Source organism: Tiliqua scincoides, chromosome 3, assembly GCF_035046505.1.
Source record: "Tiliqua scincoides isolate rTilSci1 chromosome 3, rTilSci1.hap2, whole genome shotgun sequence".
NCBI lineage: Eukaryota > Metazoa > Chordata > Lepidosauria > Squamata > Scincidae > Tiliqua > Tiliqua scincoides.
Genome location: NC_089823.1, coordinates 22,966,990 through 22,992,394, shown reverse-complemented (window position 1 = coordinate 22,992,394; position 25,405 = coordinate 22,966,990). Strand labels below are relative to the sequence as shown.

Sequence of the window (25,405 nt, the reverse complement as noted above, 5' to 3'; positions counted from 1 at the left end):
ATGGATGACAGAAAAAATTTCCTACCCAGTCCTCATGCTGAGCAGCCAGCTAATCTCAGACTGTACGATACCATAGTCTTTTTCGAGACTGAAGGTTGCCAACATACCCATCATGGCTTGTAACCTGTGATGGAGTTTTCCTCCAGAAATGTGCGTATGTGTTGGCAACCTTCAGTCTCGGAAGACTATGGTATCGCACTCTGGATGGTGGTTCTGGAACAGCGTCTAGTGTGGCTGAAAAGGCCGATTCGGGAGTGACAATCCCTTCCACACTGGGAGCAAGTGCAGTCTGTCCCTGGTCTGTCTCCCTAGCTATGGGCCTTCCTTCTTTGCCTCTTAGCCTCAGACTGTTGGGCAAGTGTCTCTTCAAACTGGGAAAGGCCATGCTGCACAGCCTGCCTCCAAGCGGGCCGCTCAGAGGCCAGGGTTTGCCACCTGTTGAGGTCCACTCCTAAGGCCTTCAGATCCCTCTTGCAGATGTCCTTGTATCGCAGCTGTGGTCTACCTGTAGGGCGCTTTCCTTGCACGAGTTCTCCATAGAGGAGATCCTTTGGGATCCGGCCATCATCCATTCTCACAACATGGCCAAGCCAACGCAGGTGTCTCTGTTTCAGCAGTGCATACATGCTAGGGATTCCAGCTTGTTCCAGGACTGTATTGTTTGGAACTTTGTCCTGCCAGGCAGCGCATGTGGAATGTGTTCAGTTTCCTCTCCTGTTGTGAGCGAAGAGTCCATGACTCGCTGCAGTACAGAAGTGTACTCAGGACGCAAGCTCTGTAGACCTGGATCTTGGTATGTTCCGTCAGCTTCTTGTTGGACCAGACTCTCTTTGTGAGTCTGGAAAACGTGGTAGCTGCTTTACCGATGCGTTTGTTTAGCTCGGTATCGAGAGAAAGAGTGTCGGAGATCGTTGAGCCAAGGTACACAAAGTCATGGACAACCTCCAGTTCATGCGCAGAGATTGTAATGCAGGGAGGTGAGTCCACATCCTGAACCATGACCTGTGTTTTCTTCAGGCTGATCGTCAGTCCAAAATCATGACAGGCCTTGCTAAAACGATCCATGAGCTGCTGGAGATCTTTGGCAGAGTGGGTAGTGACAGCTGCATCGTCAGCAAAGAGGAAGTCACGCAGACATTTCAGCTGGACTTTGGACTTTGCTCTCAGTCTGGAGAGGTTGAAGAGCTTTCTATCTGATCTGGTCCGGAGATAGATGCCTTCTGTTGCAGTTCCAAAGGCCTGCTTCAGCAGGACAGCGAAGAAAATCCCAAACAAGGTTGGTGCAAGAACACAGCCCTGCTTCACTCCGCTTTGGATGTCAAAGGGGTCTGATGTGGAGCCATCGAAGACAACAGTGCCCTTCATGTCCTTGTGGAAAGATCTGATGATGCTGAGGAGCCTGGGTGGGCATCCAATCTTGGGGAGAATCTTGAAGAGGTCGTCCCTGCTGACCAGGTCGAAAGCCTTCGTGAGATCTAGAAGGCTATAAAGAGTGGCTGTTGTTGTTCCCTGCATTTCTCCTGCAGTTGTCTAAGGGAGAATACCATATCAGTGGTGGACCTGTTGGCTCGGAATCCGCACTGCGATTCTGGATAGACGCTCTCTGCAAGTACCTGGAGCCTCTTTAGTGCAACTCGGGCAAACAGCTTTCCTAGTACGCTGAGAGAGATGCCGCGGTAGTTGTTGCAGTCACCCCTGTCGCCTTTGTTCTTGTACAGCGTGATGATGTTTGCATCCCTCATGTCTTGAGGTACTCCACCTTCTCTCCAGCAAAGACAGAGGATTTCATGCAGCTCAGTGACGATGATCTCTTTGCAGCACTTTAGGACTTCAGCAGGGATGCTGTCTTTTCCAGGTGCCTTGCCAAAGCAAGTGTACACATACACACACACGCCTGGCTGGTTGTCAGATGCAGCATCACTGTCTGGCATACTTGTGCACATGGTGTCCTTGAGTCCCCAGAGGATGATTGGGTTTGTTGGTCTGGAGCCCTTTTTGGAGGCTGAACATAAGAGCCCCACTGGTCAGGCCAAAAGCCCGTCTGGTCCAGCTTCCTGTATCTCATAGTGGCCCTCCAGATGCCTCAGGGAGCACAAAAAACAACAAGAGACCTGCATCCTGGTGCCCTCCCTTGCAGCTGCCATTCTGTTTACCCCAAAGACATGCGGTGGGTGGGGAGGCAGAGGCTGCCCACTGGAGTCCTTTGAAAAGTGCTGCCAAGCACCCAAAAGCCATGCGCTGTGCTGCTGCTGCTGCGCTCTTCCATCTCTTGCTGTGGAGGTGGGCAGCGCTGTATGGAAGGGCCCCATCCTCTGCAGATCTACTCAGGAAATACAATCAGTGCTGCTTATTCCCAAGGACTGTAGCCTTGGAGAGGGGGCAGCCCCTCTTTGAGCCCAATCCTAGGCATCTCTATCATTACAGTCAGTGGGGCTTACTCCCAGGAAAATGTGGCTAGGATTGCAGCCTTGGAGAGGTGGCAGCCCTTCTTTGAGCCCCGTCCCATGCATGTCTACTCAGGAGTCAGTCCCATTGTGGTCAATGGGGCTTACTCCCGGGTAAGCGTGTGCAGGATCGGGCCCCGCTTCCCCGTTCTCCAGGGGAGCGCGTGGGCGGAGGCAGCGGAGGGGGAGCCTGACCCACACGCAGGCGCCCCCGCGGAGGCTCCCTGCCGGCCCTGCCCCTTGGCGTGGGAAGCGGCGGCGAGGGCGGGGCTGAGGAGCTCCGCCGCAGAGGAGCGAGCGGGAGCTGCTGGCGGCGGCGGCGGGGCCGGGCAGGGTGGATGGCTCCTGCGGGCGGAGGCTCGGCGGCGAAGATGGCGCCCTCGCACGTCCTCAAGTGCTGCCAGAAGGCGCTGGCGTGGGTGCCGGTGGCCTTCATCGCCCTGGTCGTGGCCTGGTCCTACTACGCCTACGTGGTGGAGCTCTGTGTCTGTGAGTAGCTGCGCCCGCCCCGCACTGGGCTCTGGCTGCAGTCCTGCGAGGAAGCCCCGTGGACTGTAGTGGGACTTCCTTCTGAGTAGACTGGCGCAGGATGCGGCTCTGAGGCTGCAATCCTGTCCCCACTTACCCGGGAGTAAGCCCCATTGACTATCGTGGGACTTCCCTCCCAGTAGACCGGCCTCCTCTGCCTCCCCTCACTTCTTGTGGCTGCAATCCTAGCCACACTTACTTGGAGAAAGCTTCATTGATTGTAATGGGATTTACTTACCCTGGAGTAAGGCTAAGTAACCTTGGAGTAATTATAATGGGATTTACTTCTGATCAGACATACCTAGGGTTGGGCTCTGTTTCCTCTCCCCACAGCCAGCCCTGTGGTGATGGAGCCCTAAAGAATTCTGCCAGACCTGTTGCCTGAGCCCAGCTTCCGTGTTGGGCTCAGGGCTGGAGCCTGGGGGTCAGCATTCCCCCCCTGCCCCCCAGTCTTCTGCATTCATACATTTTGGGAAAGCTCCCTTGTCCCAGGTCTGTGCTTTGAATCCTTCAGCTGAAGTAGAGCCTCCAGTCTGAGAGGAAATCCAGCCTTGGTAGTGGCCCTGAGTGTTGTGAGTGCCACTGGGGTGTTCACGGAACAGCAAGTTCTTGCGCCAAGTGATCTTGAGTGTGCAGCCTGGGCAATTAATGTGCTCGGCTCCCATTGTTTACCTTTGGTGCCAGCTCAGAACTGGTGCAGGGTTGCCGGTGTAACTGCATATTGCCCAATGCTAACAGCTTTGGGTTGTCAATTTTTTCCCCCCTGCAAGTTTTTGAGGCTGCCCTGCAAAGGTGAGAATGAGGTGCTTTAGCAGATGCTCAAATGTTTTTGCACACTTCTCTCTCACTGGAGTGCATTTGAATGCAAGCAGCAGCACAGCAGTGCTTTAGTACTCCTGCAGCACTTCAGTGTGCCTGGCTTGCTCTGTGAAGGAAGGCGCTGAACAGATGCTGAGCAGATTTCTGGTGCCAACAGAAAGATCTGTTCATTGATCTTTCTGGGTGGTAAGGCACCTTGATGCAAAATGCTCACTTTGGAACTATTAGAATTGCAAAAGCAATGCTGAGTGATGAAGAGATGCATTTGTATGATCGCTAACTGATCCTAAGCCTTTTCATGAGTGGTTGAGGGTGCCTACTCATGATCACTTAATGCAGTGGTTCTCAAGCTTTTTAGCATGGGGACCCCCCTAAAAAAGAGTTATACTTTAAGCCTCTGTGACTGTCATGGTGATTGAGCAGCAGTGTACCCCCCCCCCAAAAAAGCAGGTTGTTTAACCCTTGATGCACATAGCCTAATCTGCGCTGTCAGTTTTGCAAACCACTAAAAATTGTGTCCTGACCCACTGGTAGGCCACAGACCCACAATTTGAGAACTGCTGACTTAATCCATTAGCTCTCTGCTTTCACAACACTTCTTTGCACAATTAGGGTAATTAAAAAGATGAAAGAGAGAATTTTTCAAAATACCATCACTGCATATTTATTTTTCAGCGATTGCCAGTATAGGACCTGGCAACTCTTCAGATTAATCCAAATTAAATAATTGTTCTGAGCATATTCCTTTACAGTAATGATTTCTCAACTCTTGTTAATTCACTCCTCATTCTTCAGGCTCTTTGATTCTGTAAATCATAGCATCATTTGAGTACTCTTTGTGGAAGCACTGGAATATATTTCCATTGACTTTTTATTTATTTTCCTCTCATAATTAATTTTTTATATAATTTTTAAGGATTCAATCTACCTGTTTCACAAAATAAAACCTGAGCAAATTAAAAACATTCTAATGGCGCAATCCTAACCCCTTATGTCAGTGCTTTCCAGCACTGACATAAGGGCAGTGCAGCTCTGAGGTAAGGGAACAAACATTCCCTTACCTTGAGGAGGCCTCCGTGAGTGACACCCAACTGCAGGTTGCAGCACATGCCCCACTGGCACCACTATGCCAGTGCTGGAAAGCACTGACATAAGGGGTTAGGATTGCACCCTAATTCTCCTAATTTAGTTCTAAAACATAGTCCATTAGTAATGTAAGAGACTTGCAGTGTAGCCTTAACTCTTGTTTGTTTGAAAGTAAGTCCCAGGGGCTTTAATCTTTAACCCATTTTTGCCTGGCCCACAGGTGTACACATTTGGTCCCTGTTGTGTATATGTAGCATTGGGCAGAAATGGCTTAACTGTATTTCCTTATGGGTGAATATACAAGTAGTTAGACTTGCTACCTGAGCCTATGCAAGTTGCCTTGGAAGTAGATCCCATTGAACTCAGTGGGGAACTGTTGTAGTATGGGCTGTTAGGATTCTTCAAGTGATTGGTTGCATTGCACTGTATTATTTGACTCTTGTTGCCTTGATAAATGTTATGTTTTCCTGTGAGACTAGTGTGATATTATGACCTGGAAGAACACTGTTCAAATCCTTGTGAATGTCTGTTGTGAATGTCTGTCATGACTTGCTCAAAACCCTTTTCTCTAGGCCAGGGGTTCTCAACTGGTGGTACGTCAGACAGTGTTGGGTGGTACACACAACACCCACCGCTTGGCAGTAAGATTACAATGGGAGCTTCCACTGCCATTAGGAAGCTTGAGCCGGGGGGGGGGGGCAGAGCTCTAGTGTGCGGTTTGGAGTGTAAGAAAAAGCTTTTCTGTCTGCCCTGAGCCTCATACTGACCTTGATAGTTCCCATCATGGTCTCCAAATCCGAAAGTAACTGATGGTGATGTCATTGCCAGTTACTTCCAGTGGTAACTCTGAGGATAGCATAGGGGGAAGTGCTACATTGGGAAGCAGCATTGAGTAATGCTGCCCTAGGCCTCATTTCTCATTCTGTATACAAAAGAAGAATAATGAATTACTTTGCAAGGTGGTTATCAATGAAGGATTCTTAAAATTTGATGCATAGCAGCTGTATTTGGTCAACCAAATCTGGTTATTTAGTACAGGAAGTGAAGAACTGAGATTAATGCCCACTTGCCCCATTTCACATGCAGAGTGTACTTTGCAGAGAGACTGATGGAGCTTAAAGACAAGCAGCTTGATCACTCATAGGCTCTAGCAAAAGAGCTGGATTAGCATGTTAAGGTTGGGGCTGGGACTACTAGGGGAAACAATCTTAACCTCTTTACCTCCACACATTTGAATATCCTCTGCCTTGGTCACTTGAGCACACCACAAGACTGAAGCCCCACCTAATATTGGCTGAGTTCACATGTGATGAATTTATGATGGTAATCTTATGGATATAGGCCTTTCAGGAAACTCAGCTGTTTGCATTTTGCTAAGAGAAGCTTCATAGGACTGGGATATAGATGAAGTTTTAACTTTGCTGAAAGCATTAAGAATCACTCTAAATTATGTATCTGTTAAAAGTTAAAACTTCATCTATATCCCAGATGGTTATCCCAGAGAAATGAGGCCTAGGGCAGCATTACTCAATGCTGCTTCCCAATGTAGCACTTCCCCCTATGCTATCCTCAGAGTTACCACTGGAAGTAACTGGCAATGACATCACCATCAGTTACTTTCGGATTTGGAGACCATGATGGGAACTATCAAGGATATAGATGAAGTTTTAACTTTGCTGAAAGCATTAAGAATCACTCTAAATTATGTATCTGTTAAAAGTTAAAACTTCATCTATATCCCAGTCCTATGAAGCTTCTCTTAGCAAAATGCCTGAAGTGTTGACTTGAGCATATTTTAAAAGCTGTTTATAATTCTGGGTTAAGTAACTGAAATGCACAAAGCCAACGGCTCCAGAATACTTTCAAGAACCTTTTGCTTTGATGCACATGCAATGCCTGTCATTGCAGGGAGGCACTTTAATGTACATGGCTTTATATGGAATGCACTATATGGTTTTTACGTTCTAGCACACATTAGAAATAGAAGATATATAAATTTACTGAAACAATATTCTACTACTTTTCTTCCAGGTTTTTTTTAAAAAAAACTATTCTTTTTGCTGGTGCTTCAGAGTGTAAACACCTTGAATTAGCTTGTTTAACCACAAAAAGAGAAGAATTAGCTAGTTTTTGGCCCTGCAGCTTAGAGCACTCTTTCTGCTGGATTTATCTCTGAGTAAGCAAGTCTGCCAAAAAACTGTTCTTCCACTCATCGGGCCCAGTCTTGATAGTGAGGGTAACTTCCCTTGATAACTTCATATTGTAAAATATTTGTGTAGACAGGGAATCTTGACATTTAAACAGTGCCACCAGTGCTTGCAGCAGTCTAGAGCTGAAAAGAGGCAGGTCCCTGCCCCAAGGCACATGCAATCCAAAATAAACTTTGAAGAAGACAACAGAGGGAGTAGGAGAAGAGAGAAGGGTAGTAAACAAGGAACATGAATAAATGCAGTTACACATAGTTAAGGCTGATCTCCTATCCATACTTGCCTGGGAGTAAGTTCTATTGAGCATAGTAGGATTTCCTTCTGAGTAAGGATGCACTGTGTAAACTTGGCTATTGGAATTAAAGAATTAAGCCTCAAGTCTCACAGATAAAGTGGGTTCTGAGAAGGGGTTTTTGAGAGAGAGAGAGAGAGAGAGATTACCATATGTAGCATTAAATGGTATGTGTGGAAATACAGTTCCTAAGCAAGTATTCTGCTCTTTACACCCATGAGCTTCTTTGCTAGAATCCTGCTCTTGTTCATGAGTGTTTATGTAAACCAGCATTTAATCTCATCAAGAGTTTGAGACTGAGTTTTTAGGCACTAGGATTAGAAATGTAAGGTTGGAAAGGCAGTGGTGTTTCTGCTCCAGCCTTTTCCTTTAAGGATGGCTCTTCAACATTGAAATGTTCTTTGCAGGTTTGCCTGCACTGTAAAGATCACACTGCAAAGAGCAGGAGTGAGGAAACTGTGCCACACCCAGGTAAAATGAAGGCTGAAGAATTAAAGACATCAAAGAATTTAAACTCTGGTCTTTCAGGCAAGAGATGTACTTTCAGACCCACATCAGGAAATTGGAAAAGTGCTTTTTCTGTCCACTCGCCATTTATCAAATCAGAATTGGATATACAGGAATTAAGGAGTCTCTTGCAGTCACACTATCGCTAATGTATGTAGCAATAGTGACTGTGCTGAACTGCAAGAAAGCCATATGGGGCTAGTCTGGTCTCCTAGCCTGCCATTATGGATGCTGCAGGTGCAGATTTTTCTTTCGCACAACAAAATTGGTGTGTGTGTGTGTGTGAGAGAGAGAGAGAGAGAGATATCAGTAATTGCATATCTGCTAGTACCATCCTGGTTGGAGTCATCATGTTGGCAACATTCAGTCTCGAAAGACTATGGTATCGCGCTCTGAAAGGTAGTTCTGGAATAGCGTCTAGTGTGGCTGAAAAGGCCAATTTGAGAGTGACAATCCCTTCCACACTAGGAGCAAGTGCAGTCTGTCCCTGGTCTGTCTCCCTGGCTATGGGCCTTCCTTCTTTGCCTCTTAGCCTCAGACTGTTGGCCAAGTGTCTCTTCAAACTGGGAAAGTCCATGCTGCACAGCCTGCCTCCAAGCGGGCTGCTCAGAGGCCAGGGTTTCCCACTTGTTGAGGTCCACTCCTAAGGCCTTCAGATCCCTCTTGCATATCCAGCTGCATGTCCTTGTATCGCATCTGTGGTCTACCTGTAGGGCACTTTCCTTGCACGAGTTCTCCATAGAGGAGATCCTTTGGGATCCGGCCATCATCCATTCTCACAACATGACCAAGCCAACGCAGGCATCTCTGTTTCAGCAGTGCATACATGCGAGGGATTCCAGCACGTTCCAGGACTGTGTTGTTTGGAACTTTGTCCTGCCAGGTGATGCCGAGAATGCGTCTGAGGCAGCGCATGTGGAAAGCATGTGGAAAGCATGTGGTTGGAGTATTAACCTCAGTACATTCATTCCATTCCTGGAACCCCCATGGATGCCGAAACCCATGGATAATCAAATCCATAGGTCGGGCCACTCCCTTTGGAGAATTACAGGTCCGGAAAATCTGTGAGTTACAAATCTGCAGATATGCCGGCATGACCTGTAAATGTACCCTATTAGTTTCATGTATGCAAGTGCCTTATGCATGAAACTGTAGAGAATGTTCTCAACAAAGATCTGACCCTAAATAGCACAGAACACTTTTTCCCCTTGTTTTAAGGTGCTTCTAGGCAGCCTCCCGATGTCCTTTCTGTAAAAATCATTGCATTTGACATGCACCAGGTGTCTGTACACAAGACTTCCAGGTCCACAACCCTGTGGAATCAGAGGCCATTTTGGGTGGAGTTGGAGATCTTGTGTACTGACTCCAAAGCCTTTCTAAGTGATGAGTTTGTTCTCTTTATTACATTTTTATTAAAACATGTTTATTACATGTTTAGTAAAACTTTCTGATTGTATGCTGATGTGTCAGAATCCTAGGCAAAGATTGATTAATGTGGAAATCATGTCGGGGGAAAAACAAGGATGAGGATGAGATTCTTCCCTGAAAATTTGTCATGGCTCAGACTGTAAGAATAAGCGTTCTTACTTATTTATCTGGTCCGGGAAATGACACCTTATAGTTGAAGCTAAATTACAGGTGGTTCCTTGGTATCCGTGGGGGATCTGTTCACAGATCCCCTCCATAGATACCGAAATCCACAGATATTCAAATCTGTGGATTTCCCCACCTGCTGCTCTGAACACAATTGGAGCTCTGCTTGTGTTTGGAGGCCCTCAGGAGACCCTTAAAGGTCTCTGGAAGGGCCAAAAATTGGTACTTCCAGTTTTCAGCCAAAAACTGGAAATGCTGGTTTTCAGCCTTCAGGAGGCTTTAGAGGGCCTCCTGAGGGTTGGGGAGGCCATGCACAGCTTCCCCAGCCCTCAGAAGGGCCTCCAAATATGAGCAAAGCACAGCTCAGGTCATGTTCAGAGGACAGCAGGAGGGGAGATCTGCAGGATTGGGATTTACAGTGTGGTGAAACTGTGAGTCCCAAATCTGCAGATAACCCTTGCTGACCCTGCAAGGCATTCTGGAGCACTACCTACATTTTTCTGCCATTATTCCATTCTTTTTCAAGTACCCCTAAATGTCCTGTTGAGTGCCCCTGGGGGTACATGAACCCCAGGCTGGGAACCACTGTTTTTCTGGGATGTTGTATACAGTGTACTTACTCTGATAGTGCTTACAAAAAAGTGGCAAAGACCAGAATTTAAAAAGAATAACAATGTATCTTATGATCTTTTACTATGTTTTTAATAGAGACTGTACAGTTCTTAGGTAACAATTACTCGTAGGTTGTTTTTCAGGATGTGGCCTTGGGTATAATCAGACAAAACTATAGTCAGACACTTCCCTAAGTTTAACCCCTGAGATCCAAGGGTCATAGAAAATTCCATGATTTTTGGCTCAAACCCTGCCCTCGACTTATCTGTGAGATCGACTTATAGACAATTGTCTCTGGTGATATGGGTGTCTTCGGACACAAGGTTAACATTTGACTGAGACTTACTGCCATAGACTGTGATCTTGGGTACCCATCTAATAGCCTAATCGTCCTTACTGGACCAGTATATAATGCTGGAAGAAGCATATAATGCTGGAAGAAGCAATATCGGGGCATATTTGAACATCACAATATTATGGCAGTATTCTAATGGCTGGCAAGTGAGTGTGGCAATTTTTGATGCCTGTGAAGAGTTGTAATAGGACAAAGGCAGAGGATGAAACCCAGGGCTAGGAGTGGCAGCAACATAGGCAAGGATTGGGGCCGAGGGAAGGTACCTTGGTGTACAGGTAAATAGGTACACAAAACTAATTGGTAGCAGATTGAATAGGGATTTGTAGTGTCAGTTGCTGGTCCACAAGATGACCCAATAGAATGCTGACGGCAGGGTTTAGCCTGGGCTTTCCATGCATTGTGTGTCTACGGTATTTCCGTCAGACCATCTGCACTGAATGTGCCCAGCAGTGGAAAACTGCCTTAGTGTCCATTTAACTTCCTTTTGGGAAAAGCAGGCCTCAGCTTGTGCGGAGAGTAGGGTAGTGGAGCCAGGCCATCAGTGTTCTCCATCTATAGCACCTTCATGGAGCATCACAGTGGTGTTGCAGATAGATGCATTGAGACAAAGGTTCAGCATTGTGTAGTCTATGCTGGTTAAAATTCCATTTACTAAATTCTAATTTAGTAAATGGATAACATTGGAATGAACTTACTATGCACCGTTCTTTAGGCATGAAATATGTAGAGTGTTAAGTGCTCTAAGGGGAAGAAGGGTTAGCAAGACCGCTGAGAAGAATCATGAAAAGCAGATGGCAGCCTGGCTACAGCAGTATATTCCCCTGGGGAATTGTGAGGATATGTGGTGGTGACAGTACAATGCCTAGCAGAATAGGAAACATCTGTGTTTTATGTTAGACAGGATACTAGGTCTGGTATCGCCTTTCATGTCTGATTCATTTTCCCTTCCCTGAACTGGTGTTTCTATGGTGTCTCTTCCTGTTCACCAGCAGTTTATAAGGACTGTATTGGGTTTTTTGTTGTTGTTTTTTTAATAACCTTCTGGTCATTGAAATAAACCTGAGTGTTGTACAAGGTTTGGAAACTGGGAATTTGTTTTGAAACAGAGAAGTTATTTCTGCAAACATCCCAGAGGTGTACAACACTTTTGTTGCACAAATAGCAGTTTGAGTGACAATGAGTGAAGTTGTGCTGTGCATCTTGTCTTGACACTGCAAGCTGTTTGTTAACCAGTGATACTGTAAGAGGTGAATTCATGTGTGATCAGCTTACATTTAAATGTAAGGCAAGATGAAAGTGGGAACTGGCAAAAGGCATGTAGTTCTCGCTATTATAATTTTAGAGAAGAAACCCCTTTGTATACTAAATTGAGAAAATTGGAGTGAAATACTGTAATTGAAGAAGCCTGAAGTGGTCACTTCTAGGTAATTTGGAACACTCTTGAATCTTTCCTAGAAATAATCAGCCTGCCAATCTCTTAATTTTTTTCCAAAATAAATGTTTTGGCCTGTCAGAAATTATTCAATATCAGATATTTGTGTGTGGAGTCCTGATGACTCAGGGTGGATAAAGATATGCCAAGACTTTCAGAATAGCACCATTGGCTTGAATCCAGGTTGGACTGGAAGCGATCAAAAGACACTGGACACAATCCACTGAAAAACTGCTCCTGTGCAAACATCTCTGAAACTTGTGAAAGCTGCCCAGTAGCACAATTAGCTGCCCAGTAGCAGGAATCCTAACTGCAAGGCATACAGAAAGTGTGGAGCTTGTCATTTTGTTCCTTTTTCTCCTGTTCATAAAGCAGTTTACAGAGAAAATCAAAAACTAATGGCTCCCTGTCCCAAAAGGGTTCACAATCTAAACAGAGGCAGAAGAATACCAGCAGATAGCCACTAGAAAAGACACTGCTGGGTTGAGGAGGGCCAGTTATTCTCCCCCTGCTAAATAAAAGAGGAGCACCCACTTGAAAAAGTGCCTCTTACCCAGTTAGCTTACCTCTTACCCAGCTAACTTTTTCTAGAGCTTACATTGCTTCTCTCATTAACATGCCAGCACTCCTTACTCATCGGGTGTTGTGGAACGCTTTATGCTGCTTTTCTGACACCCTTGGCCAGTGCAGCGGTTGATACACTGGCACTACTAGTGCTTTGGATTGTGCTGTAAATCTAGTGTGTAAATCTACCTCAGACACAAGATTGCCACTTGAACTGCTTTGGCAATGGCAAGTGTTCTGTTTTGTTAATGGGAGAGGGGAAATAGGGAATAGGAGTGGGAACTTGCACTGACTATTAATATCCCCTTGCCCCAGTACTGTAGTTCCCAATTTTTTTTGGCTGGCTGCTCCCTTGACCTACTGGGCCATTGGCTGCAGCTCCTAATTGGGGTACAATCCTATACAGTGTATAGGGTGGTGGGTTTTGCACGAGGATTCTGCTCCTCTCCTGGCTGGTTTCTGCAGTTCCTTGGAGAGCCATGGCTCACAGTTTGGAAACCACTGCCTTAACCTGAAAAGACTTCCAGCCTGTTTCTTTCCAGTGCTGGATAAAGCATGGGTCAAGCAGCCCCTCTGCTACAGCGCTGGTTAGGTTTGGGCTACCCAGCATTTATCATTAAGAATACTTGTACTATATACTGCTTTTCAACAAGAGTAATTCACAAAGCAGTTTAAATAGTAAAATCAATAAATGGTTGATCCCTGAAGGTGTAACCCTCTTCAGATCAGGGATATGTTGGGGAGGAATGGGTTAAAGCTCCCCCAACTGCAGTCCAGATCCACATCCACCCCCTGCATGCTATTTTACTTTTTTTTAAAAAGCAAGCAGAGAAGGCTCAAAATATTTATTTAAAGAAGCATATAGTTTGGATCATAGGGCGTGAACTGCTTTAATTGACTTATTTAGCATCATTCCATGATCAATCAAAATTATTCCTTACAGCATTTGGAACTAAAATACTATAATATTTGGAACACGTTTCCGTTAATTATAAACACAATTTCTGAGGCAGTCCTTATTTTACTGGGTTCAGGGCCCAATCCTATCCAGTTTTCCAATGCTAGTGTAGCTATGCCAATGGGGCAGTGGAGGGGCAGTCATGGAGGCCTCCTCAAGGTCAGGAAACATTTGTTCCCTTACTTTGTAGCTGCATTGTGGCTGCACCTATGTTGGAAAATGGAATAGGATTGGGCCCCAGTTATGAGGGGCTTTTATTCTGAGAAGAAGCTTGTGTGTTTTTTCTTGTTCTAGCCACGGTGCCTCTTCCTTTCCCATTGTAAGGTATGAATTATTCCTTAGAATCAACACACCAGTTTAGCACATTCCATCTGCTTGATGAACCATATGATGTTGGTAAATGTAAGGACTGGCAATGTTGCTGGAATAAACTCTTAACAATGTAAATATTTTTAATGCAGATTTTACTGAATCGTCTGTGCCTGTTTTGGGTTGTTTTTTAGTTGGAGTCTGAGATTGAGCACGGAAGTCTGTCTTCATAAAAGCTTATTCACTCTGTATTACAAGCATGACAACAATACTAAATGTCACATCATATGTGGCTTTCTCCGTGATACCTATTTTACCTATGGGATCTAAGGCTAAGAGTAGAACACTAGGCAAATGTATTTGATGTGTAGCTACATACATGGCTCACTCCCGAATTGGCCTTTTCAGCCACACTAGACGCTGTTCCAGAACCACTATTCAGAGCGCGATACCATAGTCTTTCGAGACTGAAGGTTGCCAACATACATACATGGTGGCCATATTGACTTTCGGTGGTAGTATACGTCTGCATGGCCAGGCTTAGCAAACTGGTATTTAGTCCATTTGTATTTAATGAGGTACTTGGAAAGTATTCATAGGATATTCATGTATTACAATACATCCCAGTTATGTCTGAGTACACCAGTGTACTAAATTGATTCTTTAATGTCACGAACAGTCAGTATTCCTGTGCACTCTTACATGAGATTAAAGTTATTTTAAACATGTTGAATCTGTTCCTAGACTTATGCAATCCTGCTGTTGTAAATAAAAATAGTCTTAAGACCATGACAGCAATTGTAACTGAAATCTGTTTTAAAGCCCAGCTCTGTTCACTTTATGCAATCATGCCGTTCTAAATAACTCCTATCTAATAACTCGAACTCCTCTGAGGGCTAGCAAGAAGACCAGAACTAAAGATTTAGCCATTTCTCCGCCCAAGTCAGGACCAGTTAGCTACAGTTGAGAGATGGGGAGAAGAAAGTTATTCAGCACTCTGTGTGGCCTTCAGTACTTGATTAAAACAAGCAAGAAGGCTTCTGTTTGCCTGAGACACTTTCCTCAGATGAGGTTGCCCTGCAGCCTCCCTCTCCCAGAGGTTTGAGCTTGATTTCTAAAGCTGTCTAAATTTCTAATGATGAGCTTTAGGAAGGGAAGCTTCTGCATCTGGTTCCAAAACGCAGCACAACATGAGTCTCACATGTGCAGATTTGGGAGATGGTGGGGACCCTCACTCATGTTGTGATGAGTTTTGAAGCAGGTCAAAATGTGTCTACCTGCTCCAAAACCCAGTATGATAATTTTAAACACTCATGTACCTTATCTGAATCCTTAATTTACACAGTGGGCTTTAAAGAGAGGTTGGTAGCTGTCACACTAATGACTGGCTACTGAACCAAGCAACTGCAGATAAATCGGTAAAGTGACGCATTCCTTTCTGATACCAAAATACATTAATTTGTTGTGCCCTGTAGGGCCTAGAGAGAGGGGTAAAGGGGGTAATTTGTACCTGGGACCAGGGTCAGAAACAGGACCCAGGAGCCAAAGGAGGGACCCAGAAAGTTCCTGGGATCTTACACTTTCCAGTCTCACTCAGACTTACTGCCCATGTGGGATGCTGAGGGCTTTACTGTGTGCACAAGGTGGCGACTACTGCCATAAGCCAAACACACCAGCCCAGGAATGCATACATTCCTTAACAGTGTCACATCTGGGAGGAAACTGACCTGCTACAGTAGCTCTTTGGCTTGTGGATCTGTTTACCATGAAGGAGTGTATCGGACACAGCTGCGGGACTGTAGCTGCTGCAGAAGTCAGTTCTGATGTACACAGGGCATTCTAGTGTGAGCCTAAATACAATGATACTAATCTCCTGCAGTGATTTTCTATATTTGAAAGATTTTAAAGAGACTTAGGAGTGTGTTTGGTTTTCCATATTACTGTATCTAACTGCCAACACTGGGCAGGAAGGTAGACCTGGGCTCTTTTTGGGAAGACTGGTAGACCTGAGCTCCAAAGACTGTTCCAACTGTTATCACTTTTCCCTTGCCCCCATTCTGCCCACCCTCATTGCCTCCCCCCACTCCATTTCACCCCCTCCCACTTTGGGAAGGGGCTGAAAAGAAACTCTGTACCCCCTGATAAAATTCCTCTCAGAGGCCCTGGTGCCCTGTGTATTAAGCAAAACATCTTGCCACTTTCCGACATTAAAGATTGTGACAGCTCATGATTCCTGGAGGAGGAAGACCCAAGATACTCCTTGCAGCCAACATTGTCAGACCAACAGTAGTAAGTTGTGGTCTGATAGACAAAGATACCCTGGTTTTCCAGCTAAGTTCCAAGCAAAAGTAGAAGAAATGTGGTATTGATCATCTGAAAAATGATGCTTCATGAAAACACTTTATAATATACCATAGATACTCACCATGTATAGTACATGAAATTTTGGCCAAGTAATCAAGCTCCAATTATCACTTCGCCTTATCTCTGGGTCATTCGGAGGGCAGAGCCTTTCAACTCTGAACAGTTTCCTTTCTCAAGTGGCAGGCAGGCAGGCAGGCGACAAGTTTCTCAAGCAGCAGGCAGGCACCAGCCAGGCAGGGCAGAGATCTTTTCTCCAGCAACTGGGAAATTCCAGACAAAGTTAACCTTTTAATCTCCTTCCTTCTGCTGCAGCCTGGTTCTGGTTCTGCTTGGCAAATGCTTGCGAAGCAGGTCTGTTTTTGGAAACACCAGGTTGGGATCATCCTTCCCAGGCTACAATTCAGTGCAACATTACTTAAGAATAACACCCATGGAAAGCAGTGGGTCTACTTCTGAGTAAAAAGGGTTGCAAATATATGCAATTGCATCTCTCCGCTGTGAATTGAATTGCACACTCCCAGTTACGTGTTATGGGTTGTATGTTGTATGTAGAGCTTCTGGCTTAACACACTAGACACCTTAAAGGTGGATTTGATTCATGGTTCAACCATTTTCACTGGCATATCCCTTGGCAGCTCATTTCCATAAATTGTACCCTTCCTATTAGCAAAATGTTTGTGATTAGTAAGACAAGCCCTCATCTCCTCCATATGAAAGCCCAGACTTCATGTATTCATCACATGTTTTCTCTTTTCATCTGTTTGAGGAACAGAAGACTCTGCTTTTGCACTGTTTTGCACCAGAAGTGTGTTAAGAAATTCTGGGTGATTGATCACTCTCCATATTATATTTCAGCTTTTTTACTGTGCTGGTTTTCAATCACTGGTTCATACATGAATTGATGACCAAAAACTAGCTATTGGTGGGGTTTTCACAGCCAACTAGCTACCTCCCTTTCTGCCTTGCTGGTCCCTGCAAGGCATTCCTGCCTTGTAAGGCATTCTGGAGCATGGCCTGCCTTTTTCTGCCATTATTCCATTCTTTTTCAAGTACCCCTACAGGTCCTGTTGAGTGTCCCTGGGAGTACATGAATATTAGGTTGGGAACCACTGTTTTACTGGTATGTTGTTTACAGTGCACTTACTCTGATAGTGTTTACAAAAAGGTGGTGAGGACCAGAATTTAAAAAAGAATAAAAATGTATCTTATGATCTTTTATTATGTTTTTAATAAATTAGAGACTACAGTTCTTAGGTAACAATTAGTGGTAGGTTATTTTTCAGGTTCTGGCCTCGGGTAAAAATCTATAGTCGGACATCCCCCTAAGTTTAACCCCCGACTTATCTGAGGGTCATAGAAAATTCCATGATTGCTGGCTGCCCTCGACTTATCTGTGGGGTTGACTTATAGGCGAATATCTGTGGTGATTTACTGCTTGAGTGAATGGGATCAGTGTAGTGGAAATTGTGTTTGGAAGTTTTTGCTGAAAGGCAAGCTATAAATAAATATAGAGACAGAGCTAGCTGTATCTCAACTTATTTTATTTTGTCTGGTTTCTGAGCATGCATAACTTGCACTAATATTTCTAAACACACAAAATATTTTAGGGCTGGCTTAATCCCAAGTTCAGAGAATAAAGTAAACTTTTGTTACAGTTTAGAACAGTGGTTTTCAACTTTTTTCATCTCACAGCACACTGACAAAGGCACTAAAATGGTCAAGGCACATCACCAGATTTCTGACAATTGACAAGGCACACCATGCTGCCAGTGGGGGCTCACATCTCCCATAGGCCCTATTAATAAATGACCTTCCCCCAAATTCCTATGGCACACCTGTGGACCACTCGTGGCACACCATTGTGCCATGGCACAGTGGTTGAAAATGGCTGGTTTAGAATATCAATGTGGACATCCAGTGGATGCTGTAAAGCTAAACTGAGATATTTGTATCAGTTGCTTGATGGAAACATGGAACGCAGCTACTGCATTTTTGTGCATTCCCCATGACACGTGGGTGGTGATTTCACTGCAAAAGTTGAACACTGTAACCCATGTTTCTGTGAATCTCTTTCTGAATAGATCTGCTGATGGTTCTGTTCTGCAGTCTTCCAGTTGTTTAGGGTAATATTAGCCCAAGGAAATTTCAAAGTAGAAACATGTTCTAGACCGGGGTGTCAAACGTGTTTCATATAGTGGTCCAAATAGCCTTCATGGTGCCTGCTGGGGACTGGAAGTGACATTATTTAAGCAGATAAGCACTTTGTTATCACATAGAAAGAGAAAATGTGCAAAACTTGTTCATAATTTCAAGATATGAGAGAGCCCGGTTATCATGCTGGGAGAGCCCAATTATAACAAGGACCAGAAAAATTGTTTCTGGGGGCTGCATCCAGCCCGCAGGCCTTATGTACAACACCACTGTTCTAAACATTTTCAGACAAATTATTGAATGCCAAATTACAAGAATATTGCACCTACTACTTGAATCATTTCTTGATATTTTGCTGTAACTCTCACTTGGTAGCAAACAGTTGTATGATGTAATGATGAATGAGAAAGACATTACAACAACTCTGTGGGAGCAGTTATTGTTCCTTTCTGTTAAACTGAGTTTGTGAAACTATGGCTTGTTCAAGGATGCAGTCTAGGTTCTGCCTTGTGTTGCAACTAGGTCTTTGAGCAGGTCAGTATACTGGCTTCCATACCACATTGGCTTTTAAGCGCTTTTGGTCATCTCAAAGCCCGGTCCTAAACTGTGCTAGCACAGCGGGACCGTATGGACTATGCTGCTGCATCCAGTGCAACTCAGGAGGCAGTTGAAAGTCTCCTTGGGGTAAGTAAAGCCCCAGCTGTCCCTATGGAGCTTCTCGGATTAGTGCCAGCTATATAGCTGGTGCAAATCCAGGAAGCCGTATGTAGTGCTGCCTGGCTAAGAAGGGAGTTTGAATGCGGCATGAAACACTGCTGCCGATTCTCCTCTCATTCTGCCCCCCACCCAGAAACACTCCCTCCCCAGCTCCAAAACACCCTCCAAGCCACTGTTTCCCAGCCCCTGCACCAGCTGGCGCAACTTTACATGTGACTCAGCAGGCTGGTATAAGCCATTCGTCTGGTGCTGCTGGTTCATGAGTAGCTACAAACATGTCTTCTGGCATGTTTGCAACACTCTGAGCTGGCATCCGGATGGCTATGCCAGATCAACGCATTGTTAGGATTACACTTTCAGTTCTCAAGCTTCAGGGTCCTGAAGGAAAAATAAAGTCTATAAAATAGCATAAAGTGTATTTTCTAAATTTCTTTTTGTTTATTGGTAACTTTCTTCCTTAATGAAAGCCTACAGAGCAAATCATCCACCCAAAGCTAAAATGGATATAATATTTTTGTTAAGTCGTTTAGCTCTCATAACAAACCGGTATTTGTGAAGGGGATTATGCTCATTTATTGCCAGTGCACTTGAGCTTTTGTCTTTTGAGTTTTTCCCAAATATTTTGAATTAGGAGAATGGGAAAATGAATTTTCACAAGGGTTAACTTTTATGTTTCGCTCAGCTTTGTTCACTTTTTATTATTTTTTTGTGGTTTCCAAGAAGACTACAATTGTACTTACTCTAGTTTTCTGTTTGTTTTTTTTCTAGTTACAATTACCTCAACTGGAGAAAAAGGTATGAATCTCCCTCTGTTTTCTGAATAAGGTCGTACCTGAACCTTGAATTTGTCATTTAATTATTTCATAGTCCTTGTGCTTCAGTCTTGGCATTCTGTACGTGTGAGTCTTTCGGGGTCACAGTGCTGCTTCACAAATTTCCCATGTTCAGTGTTTATCTGCACCACTTATGCACATATTTTCATCTTTTTATTTTACATTTTTATCCCCCAAATGTTTTTATTTTTTTCTTACTACCTGTCATAACTCTGTAATTCAGTTATAAGCAATGTAGCTATGACTTATTTAAAAAGAGTGGTGGTGAATTTTCTTTAAGACAGAAATGGTCTGTCTGTTTGGAACTAAGAACTGACGCCTATTTGAAAAGCCTGGAGAAACTAATCAGCAATCTACATCCCTGTAAATTTATGCAGAAATGTAGTGGTTCATTCATATGTGGGTCCCAGATCTTCATGACCGCTCCTGCTCCCATCTGTGGGGCTCAGCATTTGTTAGTTTTCCTGCAGAAAAACTCAGAGGCTGCTAGGAGTTGTTCATTATTTGCCCTATATATTATCTCCCTATTTATAAGAAGTGGGGGAGGGTGACTGCCTGTTTCTCATAGATCTAAGATAGACAGTCTCTCTTTTCAGAAGATGATTATTGAAATCAACCTGTTTGCTTAGAATATCTTGACAGTAACATAATGGAGCTGGTCCCCTTTAATTTTATGCCTTTCTCATATCTTTAGGAAATGTTTGTCTTTCTGGAGTTACTGCTGTTGCGAGAAATCCAGACTGCTCCAATCATACTTCCGTGGACTGTCTGGTCACTAAGGTCATTGCTACACTACAGACTTAGCTTAGCTGCTGTGATTTTTCCCAAAGGGTTCTCAAAATCATAGTTTGATGAGGATGCTGAGAACTCTGTTACAGACTAAGAATAGAATTACAGTTCTCACGAGAGGTAATGTCTGTTCAACCAGTTGAAGCCAGCAGTGTGTCTTTTTTCCAAGTGTCCTACTTTTTAACATTTTAGTAGTACCTTGAGATGCTAGTTAGAAGCATTCCTAAAGGATCTGCCTTTTTCCATGAAAATTCTTCTTACAAACTATGTTTGCTGATCTGTATTACTAATCTAGTGTTTTCCAAGGATACCATCCCATCAGCTTCATTTTGCCACTTGTTGGAGTTCTGCTCTTCTTCTTTCATGCTTTAATATTACCCTTTAGGTTTTGGTTTCTTCCTCTTCTAACATACTGTTGCAGTATTTGTGGTATAACATGTGTGCCTTGTGCTCTAAAGGAGGTTTTTCAGTTTCAAAAATTACATAATAGCAAAAACACAGACTTTAGTCTCTGTACATTCCAAGTCATGTGGGCTATGCAACAGTAGTACAGTCTCAGAGTTTTCTCTGTCTCCCCAAAAAGGAAGCAAAAAGGCAGAGTATGCAAAACAAACAAAATGATAACTATTTATTGCCAAATACAAAAAAAAATCAGTTCAAAATGTAGGTAGCTGCATGCATTAATTCAAGAAATCAGTCATTGCCTCAACTGAAGTTAACTGTGGAATTTTTGGTGAATGAAATACAGATTGAGATACTTTAAAATTCAAACCTCTCCACACAGATTCTGCCATTTAGAACTCAATTTTAACCACACACTCAGATTGGACTCTGAAAAACATTAGGGATGAAGGAGGAATAGGACAAAGAGGCAGTAGGAGAGGGTAGATCTGGCAGCAATGGTACATGCTGGATCCTATCACCTCTTTTTCAAGTCTCCCAGCCTGTTTCTTATCAAGCTTGCACCAGCTACAGAGCTGGGTAAGGGTTAATAATTCCCCTTTCCCCTCCAAAGCCTCCCAGTCTACCTCCTCACTGCATGCAGCACATTGAATTAACAGGGGGAAGGTTAGGATTGCACTCAGAGTCTTGTGTAACTCTGATTATGAAAATGAAGGAAGTCACAGGAAGGTCTCGGTGTGTGCAAATAGCACCTTTTTACAGCAGGTGAAATCTGGTGTTTCTGGGATTGTACTGTAAGCTTAATTTTTCTTAAACTTTCATCCTTTATCAGCTTGGAAAGTAGGTCAATCATTTCTACTTTGGCATGAGAATATGAAAGAGCATTAAACATTCATGTTAGAAGGAGCTCCTCTTAGTTCCACATGACAATTCCCCCTCCCTCCCTAACGGTTAGTTAGAGAAGGTGTTTTCTTCAACCATCCCTAATATTTTAAAAACTCAGTAGTGTAATGTCTTATGTGATTGACAGGCACTGGAGCAACTCTTAGATTTAAGATGCAATAGTGAGTCTGGTAATTAGTATTCCATTATCTTCTTAATGTAGCTTAAGTTGGAAATATGACTGTTTAGGAAATCAGGTTGGATTAGTCTAATGGAGCAACAGTAAGTTATTTAAAAACAATAAATCTTACCTAACTTGCTATACTTCATGGTTTTGTCAAGAGTTTCCATCTCAGACTAACAGACAAGTTTAACTGATTCTACTGATCTTGAGTTTATACGGTGGGATTCACAAATCTCACAACAGTGTAGTAGCTTCCCTCGCCAGTACAGGCAAAGCCCTGGTAAGCCCTAGGCATCCTTGGGATTTAGATACTGCACAGCCTAGAGCACTGCCAAACCTAGGGGAGGGGGTCAGCAAGTGCAGGTGCTCCTGGCAGTATGGCTGGGGGGCAGCACTGCCCACCCAGCTGGGCTTCCCTAGGACCGCTCATGCCCACTGCCTCCATACCTGGAGGCTTTCTGACAAGGCCGGAGAGGCAGCATGTGACCTCCCCGACCCTCAGAAAGCCTTCTAAGGCCTCTGGAGGGCCTTAAAACGTCACTTCTAGAAGTAACGTTTTAAGGTCCTCCAAAGGCCTTAGAAGGGGGGTGGCACTTCCAAGCTCATCCCAGGGTGGCGAAATGACCAGGACCACCACTGGCCCAGAGGAGCCAAAGCCGTCCCATTCCCATCTGGAGCTGCTGATGCTTTGACTTGGTTGCACCTGCATCAGTGGTGGTGATGTGATTCTACTGCCTATGTTGATCAAAGATGTGTTTCATCAGTTCAGGACAGTAGGTTTGTGATTCACATACTTGGTTTCTGTGGTTCTTAGCTCCTCCTTGAACTGAGGTTGGATGAGGAATGCTCGATGCTTGAGAGACGATTGTACGCCTTGCCCTGGTGACCTAAATAGCACCAATTTAATAACAGTAAATTAACAATGATATCGTAGTACAGCATTCTATTATAAAACTGGTTTACCAAGCACTGGTGCTTGAATATGAATCTTTATGGTGACCTGATCCTAAATATCTTGAGAAAAGTCTGCGGTCGGAGATAAATTAGTTTTTTCTTCTTTAGACTCTTTACAGATTATTTCATCCATGGCTTTCAATATCCTTGGGAATACCTATTATCTCTAGTTCTTCTGTATGTTTTACCTAATTTAAATCAGGATGTCATTGGGTAAGAGGCACTTTTTCAAGTGGGTGCTCCTTTTTTTAGCAGGGGGAGAGTAACTGGCCCACCTCACCCCAGCATTGTCTGTTCTAGTGGCTGTCTGCTAGTGTTCTTTTGCATCTTTTTAGATTGTGAGCCCTTTTGGGACAGGGAGCCATTTAGTTATTAGATTTTTCTCTGTAAACCGCTTTGTGAACTTTTAGTTGAAAAGCGGTATATAAATACTGTTAATAATTAATAATAATAATTTTTTAATCAGTGGTTATTTATCAACGCAATTAAATTGCCCCAGTTCTGTTTGGTTATTCAAAATACAATTCAACTGGTAGGCAGTTTCAATCCACAAGCAACTATTTAATGCCTGAGAACTAGGGTGCTAAATCTCTTCTCCATATTCAGGTAACTCCAGTGCTAAATTAAAGTTAGTTTCTCCTGTTGGGCAGTTCACTGTTGGACAGTTCAGTAAGAAAACATATTGAAGACCCCTCAATGTTCCGAAGATCTCCTTTGCATAAAAGAACATTCATAAACACATATGTAAGAGAGGAGAGGCAAGCAGTGCTGCTGTTCAAACGGGCATATGTAATGTCTCCATCTGGCACAGGATCACATTTTATTTTAATCTCTTTGTATTAAACCAAGAATACAAACAGATTGGAGAGATCTCTGAGGACAGCATATGACAAAAGGGTTAGAAATTTATGAGGGAAAACAGAAGGCAGTTTGTTTAGCTGAGAGGAAAAGTAGTGGAGAAATTAGATACTGAATTAGAAATATATATATATATATATATATATATATATATATATATATATATATATATATATATATATATATATATATATATATATATATATATTAATAGATCCCTCTTTCCTTATCAGACTGCATTAGGGTGGATGTTAACTACACACGTCAGCACACAAGACAGTAACCCATAGATCAAGTGCTCAGAATTTTCCAGAAGCCAGGGTTAGTAGTTGCTGTGCAGAAACATGCCCCATCCCCTCTCCCACCTGTGGAATGTAAATCTGGTTGGAAAACATAAAAATTCATAATTTAAGAACTGAACAAATTGCAGAGCTTACGTAGTTGGAAATAATAAATTAGGAATACCAGTCTAACCAGGTAGTAGTCCAATTTGTGGCACTTCACCTAGAGCTGGGTGTGCTAAGCAGACAGAAAACAAAGCACATTCTGAAACTGTAATTTGTCCAGTTGTTTACTACAGGTTAAGGTAAAATTATTGCCGATCTATAATTGTGTGTGATGTTTGAATTGAGCCACTCAGTTAAGGATAGCTTTCTCACATATGGAATAAACAGTGGCAAAATTGCCACCTTTTGGGGTCAAGTATTATAAATATCACCCAGTAGATCATATACTATGTTGTTAAGGGCTTTAGAACTAGCAACTCTTCACAGGCATCACAGCCCCTGCTCTAAGGACAGACACCATCCTGAATCTCAACAGGGTAACCCTAAGCAATTTAATTATTAAATTTTAACTGCTATTCCCAGCAACTTCCTCTTATTTAATGGTGAAAGTGGCATACTTTCCGCAGCTCATCTCTGGTTACCAGATTCAGTACCTCTCATTTCAGCTACCCTATTCAGCTAAAAAAGCAAGCAAACAGTTCCTTATGCACAATCACTCTAGTATTTACATTTATTATGGAGCAATTGCTCCAGTGTGTATAATGCTGATTTATAATGTGTATAATATAGATTTATATGATTTGTCAATTCTGATATACTGAATCAGAACTGGCACAAACTATTGTTTGCAAACTAACTTTAAACCATGGTTCTTAATTTTGGTATGCCAGCTACTTGGAAACTGTGGAACAGATTGGATATTTCAGGCTGGTTCAGCCCATAAATATGAAGAGATGTGAATGTGCCCACATCCCTGGAGTGTCCGTTGCACTTTCGGCATCCATGCAGGGTTGTAACATTGGAATATAGCTATACATATAAACTCTAGTATGCATAGATCAGAATTGCATGTTTGATTACAAGATTTCAGGGAAGAAATTGGCTACATGATTTTGGCCTTAGTGCATTAAATGCTGCAAACGTAAGCTGTAAACAAATGTCTTAATCCTGTGTGGACATCTGAAGGGAGCACTGATGTATTAAGTGGACTGGGAAGGCAAGCATATTCTTGAATCCTTCCATGTGCATGGGCTGGTTGGGCAATATATCAGCCAGCTT

The 25,405-nt window shown here is 43.5% G+C and overlaps 1 protein-coding gene across 1 annotated transcript in view; it reads left to right on the top strand.

The window, feature by feature from the left end:
- Positions 1 to 2,744: 2,744 nt before the first annotated feature.
- ZDHHC20 (zinc finger DHHC-type palmitoyltransferase 20) overlaps positions 2,745 to 25,405 on the top strand; it is a 53,821-nt gene continuing 31,160 nt past the window's right edge. Inside the window, exons 1-2 of the mRNA XM_066621767.1 lie at positions 2,745 to 2,933; positions 19,707 to 19,733. Of these exons, the coding sequence (XP_066477864.1) occupies positions 2,783 to 2,933; positions 19,707 to 19,733 (178 nt within the window). The 5' untranslated portion in view covers positions 2,745 to 2,782. The remainder of the gene's footprint in view (positions 2,934 to 19,706; positions 19,734 to 25,405) is intronic.